Source organism: Podarcis pityusensis, assembly GCF_964106645.2.
Source record: "Podarcis pityusensis genome assembly, chromosome: 1".
Taxonomy (NCBI): Eukaryota; Metazoa; Chordata; class Lepidosauria; order Squamata; family Lacertidae; genus Podarcis; species Podarcis pityusensis.
Genome location: NC_138028.1, coordinates 79,680,589 through 79,693,002, shown reverse-complemented (window position 1 = coordinate 79,693,002; position 12,414 = coordinate 79,680,589). Strand labels below are relative to the sequence as shown.

Here is a 12,414-nt window from a genome sequence, read left to right as displayed (position 1 = left end):
ACTTTCTTCTCCAGGAAGCTCAAGGTGGTGTGCATGGTTCTCCCCCTGCTCATTTAATCCCCACAATAACCTTGTGAGATCGGTTAAGCTGAGAGACAGTGACTGGACCAAGGTCACCCAGAGAAGTTCATGGCTGAGTAGGGATTTCAACCATAGTTCTGCACATCCTAGCGCAACACTCTCTAACCACCATACCACCACTGGCACTCAGCGTGTGTTCAAAGCGGTGAAAGCTGCAGTTTCTACTGGACCCCTATTGACTTTAGCCAAGGACCGAACACTTCATATAAAAGCTGCTCGCTAACTGTCACTTATGATGGGTTTGCTTGTATGGTGCTGTCCAGTTTTGTCAGAGTTACATAAGCAAAAGGTGCCCATCCCAGGAAGCTTACAGTCTTAAGTTGAGAAAGGAGATGAGAGAGAAGAGGGCAGGACCCAAACCAGTGGATTCAAGTTATAAGAAAGGAGATTCAGATTAAACTTCAGGAAGAACTTTCTGACAATTCTATGATCCCTGTGGCATGTGCAAAGGGCAATACAGTGGTACCTCGGGTTACAAACGCTTTGGGTTATGCGTTTTCAGGTTGCGGACCGCGGGAAACCCGGATGTACCGGAAAGGGTTACTTCCGGGTTTTGCCGCGTGCGCAGAAGCGCTAAATCATGCTTTGTGCATGTGCAGAAGCACCAAATTGCAGCATGCGCAGACACGACGCTGCAGGTTACGAACACTGCAGGTTGCGGATGTGCCTCCGTCACAGATTACGTCTGCAACCCGAGGTTCCACTGTATATAAATAATCCAAATAAATAAGAACAGAGTGGGAGATCTGTATAGGGATGCATCCCCTTCCTCTCTAATATTATTAGGATTCAGGGTTGTCCCATTAAATCAATCTATAAAATGAGAAATGGAGTAAATGGAGTTAAATTTCCTGTTTCCCAGCCACTGCCCAACCTATCAACCCCTGCCAGCATGGCCATGTTGGTGGGGCAGAGTGAAGTTTTAGTCTAAAGCAGAGTTTTCCAACTTTTTTGAGTCCATGGCTCCCTTGACCAACTACATTCTTTCTGCGGCACCCCGTGGGCTTCAGGAGCCCAGTTATGTCACTCCTTGCCTGCAGAGCTGGCAGCCTCTCACCCTTTTTCAAATACCTACCCTTGTGGAGTTTTCCCTCAGCCTCCTTTCCTCTCTCCTCTCTCCTCTCCCCTCTCATTGGGAATCCTCTGGGCAGCTGCTGCTGCCACCCCTGGTCTCTGAGCTGCCCCACCACCCACCCCAAAGAGAGGTGCCTCCTCAAACTGCCTCACAGGGGCCTGGGACTTGTCTGTCCATTCCCAACAGCAAGGACTGGCAGACTGGCTGGCTGGGCTCCCTTGCCCGCTTGCTTGCTTGCTTATTCTGAGGCCACCCCAGCTCCTGGCAACCAGGCAAGCCCCAGAGGCATCATTTGCCTGTGAAGCTTGTAGCCAGGGATGCTGCAATAAACAGCTGTGCAAGCCTTTGGGAGGCAGAGACGCAAGAGGAAGTCAGAGGAAGGAGGGAAGGAAAGAGGGACAGAAGGCCACAGCACCCCTGGCTATCATTCAAGGCACCCCAGGGTGCTACAACACACTGGTTGAAAAACACTGGTCTAAAGCATTTAGGGGATACCAGGTTGGGGAAGGCTGACATATGACAAGCAGGTCCCATGTAAGCAGCAGAAAAGCACTGGCAGTAGTGAGTGATGGCATATATTGTTTTTGAAGATGTTCAAATGACCTGAGTTCCCAGGAACTGGCATTAGTCCCTATAATAGTGTTACATGTGCAAATACAGGGACAGAGTTGACACTGGGGTTTGTTGCAGCAGGATCCAGTCTTTGTCTTTGTGAAGGTCAGATGGTCTCCTGTTGTGGATCTGCAGCATCACATACAATGCTATCCTAATCCATAGAGGCACAGGAAATGCCAAATCATAAGTAAGCATGTAAAACTGGAAAGTCTTTCTGCTGCTTACTAAGAATTAAATATATGCCCTTTGATAATTACCTTAAATGGAAGTATTTTTTAATTCTGGTATTCTTGCTACGTATGAATCTTCCGAGCAACTGGGAGAAAGGGGATTGTATTGTTTGGCTGTAAACCAGAGATGGGAAAACTGCCCGCTGCCACCCAGCATTGTTGCCCTATAGCTCTCATCAGCCCCAGCCAGCATGGCTAATGGTTAGGTAAGATGGGAGTTGAAGTCCAACAGCATCCAGAGGGTCACATATTGTAGGCAATGGATCTTGTAGCATACTCTGGAAGAAAGCTGGAAGCATAAACTGTGTGTGGAGGTCAGCACATTTTCATAACAAGCTGTGTTTTTTATGAAATAGGGTGTGTATACACACCTTACATTTAAAATGCATGGGGGGAGCAAGAACCAGGGAACTGTAGCTGACCCCTTACTGAGCTACAATTCGCATCACCCTTAGCAAAGTGCAGCTCCCAGGATTATTTGTGGGATAATGTACTTCAGATGTATGGTGTATATGCAGTCTCATAGCTGCACAGTGCTATCCAATAAGTGAGCCTGTAGTGCTCAGTTAATAGCGAGATAAAAGCATTTTGAGACTGACTTGTCTTACAGCACCATCTACTGTGCTTTTGACAAGACTGCAAGTATTAGTGTATACTGCTTTATTGTACGCATGATGGATCCCTTTTTATATTTGTTTGGGTTTTTATGCTGAAAAACATGTGATATATGAAATGTATATAATCAGTGCTTTTTTACAGATAAAAAGGTGCTGGTACTCACCATGCAATTGTTACAGTAAGTGTAATACTTTTAATATTTGCAGGGGGGGTGGAAAGGTTCTCTTGAGTACCCCCAGAAAAAGCACTGTATATAATTCTTAAAATGGTATTGTAAACAAGGCCACAAGAAATTACTACCCTGCGAAACTCTTTACCAGCCTACTGGGGGCAAGGAGAGAAGGATAAGAGAATTGATTCCATTCCTCTTGCAGCAGTCCACTGCACCTCTGGTTGCTTTCTATGCTAGACACAGAGGAGAGAGAGAATACTTTTCCTCTCTGCTCATTTGCCTGAGTGGAATTCCATGAACTCACTTGCATGCAGTTCTTTGTTGCTTCTGGCTAGAGAGCAGAATTCTGACTATCTTGGCCTTGGCAGACTGCCTTTTCATACATAACAGCACTTATTGAAATTTGTTGTGCCCAAGGCATTATAATTCCTAGTCTAGGGCCCGATATCTGCAATGATCTTTTTTTCCAGACTGATGCAGAAACATTGTTTGGCACCTGCTGCAATCATATATATTTCTCCGTGGTCTCAACATCGCTTTGTAGGGTTTTTTTTGGGGGGGGCGTTGTATTTACTTACCGTATTTATTTATTTTAAAGACCCATAAACTCATGAGGTGGCAGCTTCGGTTTGCCTAATGCTAGGTCTGGCCCTGGCTTAGCTACTCTTGTGCAACACACTCATTTTTTTATATTATTAATATTTATTAGTTGCTTTACTCACAAAAATGGCCCAAACTAACTGACAACACAATATAAGCATTGAAATCAATTACAATGAAACCAATGAAAACCTAAGAAAATGGATATGAAATTTGGTTACATATATCACTTATTTTTGAGATATGTATTTAATTATTTTTTTTTCTTTTTTGTTAATATTGTTAATATTGTTTTTTCTGTTTTGTGTATTAACATCTTTTTACTATATTTTTTTTCACTTTATGTTTAATTGTTATATGTATGTATGTCAAGTTTGTCTGTCAGCATACTGTATAAACTTATAAAAAAACAAAAAAACAAAAACCCAATGAAAACCTTTCAAATTCAGGCACAAAAAGTCAGGTAAAAAGGAAAGCTTTGGCTGGTACCTGAATGTAGATAAACATGCCCCCAGGCAAACATCTCAGGGAAGTGTATTCCACAAGTGGGGAGCCACCACTAAAAAGGATTATTCTCATGTTGCCACCCTCTGGACCTCCTATGGAGGACACACATAGAGAAGGGCCTTAGATGGCAATCACAGGATCTTGCAAATCTTGGCCACAAGGCTTGGATTTTTAATTCGGTGGGGGGGAGAGCATATGGTTTTGAATTCTGAGTTCCCATATAATTTGGATTACCCTGCATATGTAAATATTTACCCCACACACTTTTGAATTCCACCTTTTAGGCCTTGCTGCTCTTTGTAAAAGGCGAAAGATTTATACGATCTGAGGAGAAACCAGAGTATATAAACTATTATGAGGTTTTTTAAAAAACAATGTAGTGTATGGATTTTGTGAAACAAATAAACAAACAAACCAAGTGGAATGGAATATGGCCAGATGAAAAGCTGAACTATCTTTTAGGGCTCCAAATTTCTGAGTGACCCTTTCTACCTGGCCAGCGTTCATATTTAAAAATGGAAATAGATATATGCAGCCGGGCACACAGCCTCCTGCAGTTCAAAGAATTCTACTGCTTGTGCCAACCAGGCTCTCAATATTCAATTCCCACCCACTACAGATTTGGCACGCTTTCTTGTGATAAAATAATAGCTATCCTGTTCCAAACCACAGGGAATTTTAAAAGGCTGCAATACAAGCATCAATATGAGTATACTCTCCATATTGGGAAAGCTCCCAGATAATTAGAGCATCACAAGAACCCCCATTTGGCAGGGGGCCTACTTAGCAGAGTACTTAGCATAATGATTAATTCAGTCCGTAATTGACTGTGCATAATAGTGTTCTCGTATTTGGATGCTAATGCTTTTAAGGAGTAGCTCCAAAAGCAAATTGAGGAAGCTGGAGATCCCTTTGATTTTCGTGTGCTCTAGGTGAGATTGCTGAGTAAGAGGTGAGTGCAAAAAGAAGAACCTGTTCTATCTGACTTCCGTGTGTGTGTGTGTGTGTGTGTGTGTGTGCTCACTGATTCTCATGTTAACTTTTTATACATGGAAACTCATGCATGTGTATTGAAGAGAACGGCTGGGCAAGTGTGTGTTAGGAAGCTGAGGTTTGTGACATTTCTAAAACATATCCCAAAGGCACCCATTCTGTTATTTCATGCACAGGGGCGTATCTAGGGGTTGGTTAGGTTGGCCCCTGCCAAGGGTGCAGGCCTGCAAAAAGCGTGTCTGTCCACTCTGGCTCGGAGTTGCTAGAAGCCTGCCTGCTCCCCAGGCTGTTCCTTTGCTATTATGGGCAGCCCGGTGAAGCATGCAGGCTCCTCTGGGCACCCCAGCGGAGGAGCACAAGGGACTGGGGGGGGGGGGGCACCAATACAGCTTTTTGCCCAGGGTGCAAGGGACCCTAGGTACATCTCTTTTCATGCATGCTTTTATTTTAATTTTAATAAATACAATAATAAACATGCTTATATTGTTTTTCAGTTCTAATAAGGGACCAAGGCAATTTACAAAAACAAATATAAAACTGGTCTGAGAACTGGCCCTTACTGCATCAAGCAAACCTGTACACTTTGGGGAGTGGACTTTGTGTTGTGGGAACTGCCATATCATTGACAAAAGAAGTATGCAGTGGAGTGGAGACTTACATTTGATTTGAAATAACTATACATGGAGCAGGCCTGGGAAGCAACAAACTTAGTTTGTTGAAGATACCATGTTGTCTTGCCACTTGTGATCTGTAATGATTAGAAAAAAGATTATTATTTGCTTTTATGTATTAGACAGGGTGTGAAATTTGACTTGCCCAGTCTGTTCATTATGCTATGAATCCACCTGATGTCTGTTGTTCCTGGTTCTGTTTCTCTTTCCTAACTCTCCGTATTTTACCTAAAAGTCAATTTAATTTTTTTTAAAGCAATGAATGTAACTCTTACCTTTGTACAAGAGTCTACATTCCAGCCATGCAAAAGCCAGAGGCTAACATGCGCGCGCGCACAGACACCCCTTCCATCAAAGCAAGCAAAAGCATTATAACAATTCAACAGCACATTTCAGTCAGTCACACAAAAGCACTTGAGATGGGCACACAACAGGGCTTCAATGTAACTGACCAACTATGGTTTTCATTATGTATGTCCTATCCTGAATTACACACCTGTTTCCCAAAGTGAACTGATAGTAATGCTGTCTCATTGCCACAACCACCACTCCTTCCATACGCCACTTATTTTCTGGGTGGGGGAGAGTGGGAGCTGATATTCCTCATAGGAGGCAGATTTGGTTTTGGAGCTTCTAACTGTCCGTATTTTCATCCCTCCCATTGCAAAGATCAACAGATCATGTTTGTTTTACATTCTGTACCAGAGAAAGGAGGGGACGGAAACCACTCTACCAGACTTCCGTCCCTAGCACTGTGCCGGTTTTTCTTTGATCTTTCTAGAGACTAGGTGACAGTATGAGAGAGCTGACTCTCTCGTGTATGTCCATTCTGTTTTGTCTTGTTTAACCAGTAGTAATAAAATTAGGTATGCAACAAAACCTCCACTGTTTTTCTTCCATTACTCTGCTACTATTGAGGTGCTCACAATAGCAAATGTGAGTCCACTGCACCAGGACCTGTTCCAGAGGAATGCTGTGCTCTGCTGTTTCTGCATTCCTGTGATCGGAAGGTCGGTGAAGGTGCTCCTGACACCCAGCCCATGCAGACGCTGAAGACGTGAGCTCTATACAGGTGTAGGGACACTAACTGCTAGTTTTTCTAGCTAGTAAATAAGGGGATACTGTAATGTGCCCAGTGCTGGGTCTGACTGGGCTTTTTTGGAGGGGCTTCTGCAAACCTGCTGCCCAATTTTTGCCAGATGGCCATTTTCTGCAGCATTCAGTTTTGTTGTAGGTTTTCAGAGTCTGACAGTTTAATCACATTGTCCTTCGCTACAAAGCAGTGATGGGGAGCTGCCAGCCTGTGGGTTGGAGGTGGTCAGCATGTCCTCCCTATTCAGTCTGCAGCAGCCTCCTGTCTTTAGCCTCACCCCTAATGGGAATTAGGCTTTCTGTTCTTTTTTAAAGCTTTTAGTGGTGCCTAACTGCTGCATGACAGGGACGCGGGTGGCGCTGTGGGTTAAACCACAGAGCCTAGGACTTGCCGATCAGAAGGTCAGCGGTTCGAATCCCCGCGATGGGGTGAGCTCCCGTTGCTCGGTCCCTGCTCCTGCCAACCTAGCAGTTCGAAAGCAAGTCAAAGTGCACATAAATAGGTACTGCTCCGGCGGGAAGGTAAACGGCGTTTCCATGCGCTGCTCTGGTTCGCCAGAAGCGGCTTAGTCATGCTGGCCACATGACCCAGAAGCTGTACGCTGGCTCCCTCGGCCAATAAAGCGAGATGAGCACCGCAACCCCAGAGTTGGTCACGACTGGACCTAATGGTCAGGGGTCACTTTACCTTTCCCTTTACCTGCTGCATGGGGCGCGGGGGCAGAAACCAGCTGGGCAGAGAACAAACAGAGAGAAGGGGGGAGTGAGATAAAGAAAGAGGAAGAGAAAGGGGAGAAAAGAGAATGAATGGGTTTGTAGGAGAGATGGCTCTGGGCCCCACCCACTTTGGTCAGCAATCTTGCTCACAGCTGCCATGCAACACCTGGCAGATTTCCCTTGAAAGAATGGAAGGTTGGGGGAATAGGATTTCTCACACCTATAAAGCAATGAACCCAACCTTATGAGAATAAGTGGTGTTTCCTAATTTGATGTTTGCTGATAGTTTATGACAGGGTGGTAAAGCTGTGGCCTTCCAGACATTGTGATCTGGGTCTGGTATGATGGGAGCTATAGACACACAACATCTGGATGTATACAGGTTCCCCATTCCTGATTTAAGGGGACATCTCTTATTATATAGGTCTTCTTCTACTTTGGCGATCACTCACAGCCGAGCAAGATTGTCCTCCATAAACACAAGTTTTAACAATGAGTCCATAATTGACTGTGTAGGCCAGTTCTGGATCCACACATCCTTCCACAGTGGGGACATTGGTTTCCAGGCGGGAGTTGATCACGGTGTGGATTTGCCAAGCATGCCTTCTTCTTAGCATGTTTCTCCCTTGCGTCTTGAGTTTGAGTATCTTCAAAGCCCATGACACCTTTGGTAAAGGCTGTTCTCCAACTGGAGCGCTCGCAAGCCAGTGTTTCCCAGTTGTCAGTGTTTATACTACATTTTTTTAGATTGGCCTTGAGACAGTCTTTAAACCTCTTTTGTTGACCACCAGCATTACGCTTTCCATTTTTAAGTTTGGAATAGAGTAGTTGCTTTGGAAGACGATCATCAGGCATCCGCACAACATGACCAGTCCAACAAAGTTGATGTTGAAGAATCATTGCTTCAATACTGGTGATCTTTGCTTCTTCCAGCACACTGATATTAGTTCACCTGTCTTCTCAAGTGATGTGTAAAAATTTTTTGGAGACACCATTGGTGGAATTTTTCAAGGAGCTGGAGATGGCATTTATAAGTGGTCCATGTTTCACAAGCATACAGTAAGGTTGGTAGTACAATAGCTTTGTAAACAAGCATTTTGGGTACACATAATAGACATCTGTTAAAGTGTCAAAAGCTGACCTGCCGACTTCCATCCTGGACCACAAATTTCACCACCATTTATCTCCCACCATACAGGAAGATTATGTCATGTATAGCACAGTCTTATGCAGCCAGCATAGAAATAAGGTGCACTGAGTTTGATTAAACTTACTCCTAGGTAGGCATGTATAGGGTTGTAACCATATTTCTGACAAAGTTCACACTGTGCCTTTATTAACTGTGAAACAGACAGAAAGTGAAAAGGTCAAGGCTTTCTCCCATCACTTTGTTTTAGTTTATTAAAGCACCTTGATGCTTGGAAAAATAAAATCTCCAAGTGCCTGCTTGTCAAACACAAGAATCCTGATCTCAAAAGTGGCCCTATGCTCCCACCACCTAGTTCCAGAGGACCCTTCTCTACTTTGCTTAATAAGCTGTTGTTATGGTAACATGAGATTTTCCTCTGCCATGCCTCCACTCCACGCCCCTCTTGAGCAACGAAATTGGAAGCACAATTTCGGAATATAAACTCCATTTTGAACTAGGTGGGACTTCCTTCCGTACCAACAAGTTTTAGGATCAGTTTGTTTTCCAAGGACAAAACTCCCATTTACAAGCGAGGAAAGATTCTAGCCCGCCATAATAAAACGTCTTCGCCTTTAGGATGCCACGGGGCTCTCTCTCTCTTTGCAGCTCTCACGGTCAGCCGTGGAACTTGCTTCAAAACATGCAAGAGCACGGCTGCAACTTTGAAGCTGCGCATGCACGCTTATCTAGTCCCGTAGGGGCGGGACTAGAAGAGCCTAACAGACCGCTCTTCGCCCACGAGCAAAACACACACACAAAAAACCACGCCCCATTTTGTCTCCCCCCGCCCTCTCGCTTGTGGAGTTCATGCCGCCGCCCCCGACTGCGCACGCGCGCCGCCTCGGCAGCGAATCACGCCTTCCGCGAGCGCGGCCCCGCCCCTCGACCCCGGCCTACGTGGGGTCACGAGCAAGCGGTGCTGAAGCGCCGCCTGTGAGCTGCGGAGCGCGCTGTTGCTCTTTGGGCTCGCCTCTTCCTCTCAGATGGGGCGCGCGGAGGGGCCCGCCTGGTGCGCGCGGGGCGTCGCTTGAGTCGCCGCTCTCTCTCCGCCGCCTTCCTGCAGCCAGCCGTCCCCGTCATGAGGCGCAGCGAGCGGAGAGGTCACGGAGGAGGCTCCGGAAAGGCAGCCCTGGAGGAAGAGGAGCAGCCGCCGCCGCCGTCGGAGCCCAACGGGGCTTCTCCCCCCGTGACAGAGGTTTCGCCGGGGCGCTGTAGGGGCGCGACGCCGGGAGCCGCCGCCCCCGCCCCCACGACCACCACTGCTTCCACCACGACGCACGGGAGCCGGCGCAGCACGGAGTCCGAGGTGTACGATGACGGGACCAACACGTTCTTCTGGTAAGGGGGCCGGAGCAGGGCGTCCCGTGTCCTTCCCCCCTCGTCGCCTCTCTTCCCCAAGGCCCTTTCACCCTGACACGCGGAAGGAAACGGCGCAGTCCATGGACACGGGTTGCCCACAGTCAATAGACGCGTGTATGCACAACTAAAGATGCGGGTAGGCAGGCTGTCCGTTTAAAAGGCTAGGGACCAACAAGGAGAAGGGAGTGAGCGGGGTGAACTTGAGGATGCTGGAACCGAGGATATAAAGAAGGGTGTGCATCTCGTTGGAATCAGGCTGGACTTCTCTGTCTGGGTGTCTCCTTCCCAGGAGCCCTGCTGAACCTGCTTCTTTTCTCAAGTCACTTCTGCTGTTCCTTCTCTTAGGAATTGGCCCTCCTTTGGTTTCTCTCCTCAGCTTTTGCGGTCAGTTGGGGAAGTGATTAGTGTTACATCCCTAAACACAGTTGTTGAGTAAATATCACGTAGCTCTGTACGACTTACTGCTGAGTAAATATGCTTTATATTTACTGCTGGCTTTTTCCACCTCTCCTGGCTTGATGAGTATTTGATATAGCAAAATCTCTGAGAAATATCTGTAATTTACAGCACCAAGAGGAAACTCAGACTGCTTTCCCATGCATACTTGGAAATATATTCTGTTTAATTCAGTTAGACTTAATTTCTGAGTAAATACATTTGATCTTGCTTCAATTGCACACTTGTGGGATAACTTTCCTAGGCAACAGCCTACTTGTGGTAGTTGAAAGGCAAAACCACACTTTCATCTCCTTATCTCAAGAGAATACTTGCCTGGGCGGTTTGTAGAGAAGAGCACTTCTCTAAGTGCCCTTGCTTAATGGTTTGTGATAGTTTTCCAGATATCATTCTACTATTCCAGCATTTGTACTACAAAAACATAAGGTTTTGTAGACACAAGTAGTGAAAGATAGTGTGACTTTTGTAGTTGAGCAGTCTCGTGAAGAGATGGAGGCAGAATATTTACTAATACTTACATACTAGTAAGTAATTTTTCATCTATAGTAAAAGGATTGACAGACCTCAACACATCCATATCTGATGAAGTAGGTGTGCACTTGTGTGATGTTATTTTTCTCCTTTAGACTTATCATGACTACCTTGTTTAGTTTATTATATTCTCAAACAGAACTGGTTAAAACTTTACTTGTCCTGATGCACACCTAAAAGCAAAGCCATACTTTATTATTGTTGAGACAGTATGAAAAAAGACTGTATCGAAACCATCTTCGGCAAAAAAGAATAAAAATTCTTTTGCCATGAAAAGCCTACACAAGAACAAAAGATATAGCACAATACCTACCCACAAAGATATCGTAATTGTGGCATCACTAATTCTTGTATATTTTTCCACTTTGTGTCTTTATTTATTCCACTTGCTTTATATCTTTGAGGTGCCACTGTTCTCTTTCCATTACAGTTGTTAGGCTTGTAATGTAATACCCAGAATGATGGTTCTTTTCTTCCTCCACAATGGGTGTAACTTTTTCTTTTCGTGCAATTCTTGAGAGGGCAAATTATTTTCTAGCGAACAGTATGATGTTAGTTGGAAATCTGGTAATTTAATTAAGCATCAACTCAGTGTCCTTAGTTTCACTGGGAGAGACAAAATTTCCTGCAAACTTTAAAAAAAATTCTCAAGCGTTTTATCCTCCACAGTATGTTAAGTAACATGGTTTCCAGCTTCAAAACCCTTTCTTCTTCTTGTGCCACATACATCAATTATGGAAAAGGGAATACAATGATTAGCTTTAGACATCAATTTATCTTCTTCAAAGACAACAGAGGGCATAGTTTTCTGGTTCTGCAAGAGGCTTAGTAAAGATAGAAGAGCCTGATTTGAAGTGACTCCGACCTGGTTTGGCTTGAGGTTGCCCCTGAGTCTGACTCCTCTGATCTTGGCAGTAATAAAATTTGGAGTATGTTGATCTTGAAAGATCTGCTGATATTCAGTGAGAGTTCTGCAAACATAGAGTATACCTAGTGAGGCTGTAGTGGTTATTTCATTCCGGCAACATTGTAGGGACTGACTTAGAGCCTGCAATATTTCAGGTTTAGGAAACACAATCTTTTATCAGAGTTCAGGAAGGACCACAGAGAACATTCTGGGAAGTTGCTGTGTATTGGCTGAATTAGTGACCAAATAACTGGATCTTGCAGACATACGGGCACAGTCCTGCCCTTTCAATGGAGAATGGGTAAAATTGTAACTTGATTGCTTCTTTAATACTAGTTTAAAGATTGTACGTTTTATTGCTGAACTATTTTTCCAACACTGTTGATGATGTTTCATTATTCTGGGTGATAAGTGTTCTATAGTATAGTCAGATCTTTTAGATCGTCTTCAATGATTTGACCATTGTTTGTTTAACTGCTATTTTGATTATATGTGTCCGTTTAAGCTATGAAGAGAAGTGCAGTATTTAATGAGTTCTTAAATACTCTTACATTTGATACTTGAATATGCTCTAACTTTTGAAAAAGGAATCTAAGAACTG

General features: G+C 44.6%; 1 protein-coding gene across 1 annotated transcript in view; it reads left to right on the top strand.

Moving 5' to 3' along the window:
• The first annotated feature begins 9,463 nt into the window (after positions 1-9,463).
• The window catches only part of PTDSS2 (phosphatidylserine synthase 2), a 38,575-nt gene continuing 35,624 nt past the window's right edge, over positions 9,464-12,414 (top strand). Inside the window, exon 1 of the mRNA XM_081012996.1 lies at positions 9,464-9,898. Coding sequence (XP_080869122.1) covers positions 9,639-9,898 — 260 coding nt within the window. The 5' untranslated portion in view covers positions 9,464-9,638. The remainder of the gene's footprint in view (positions 9,899-12,414) is intronic.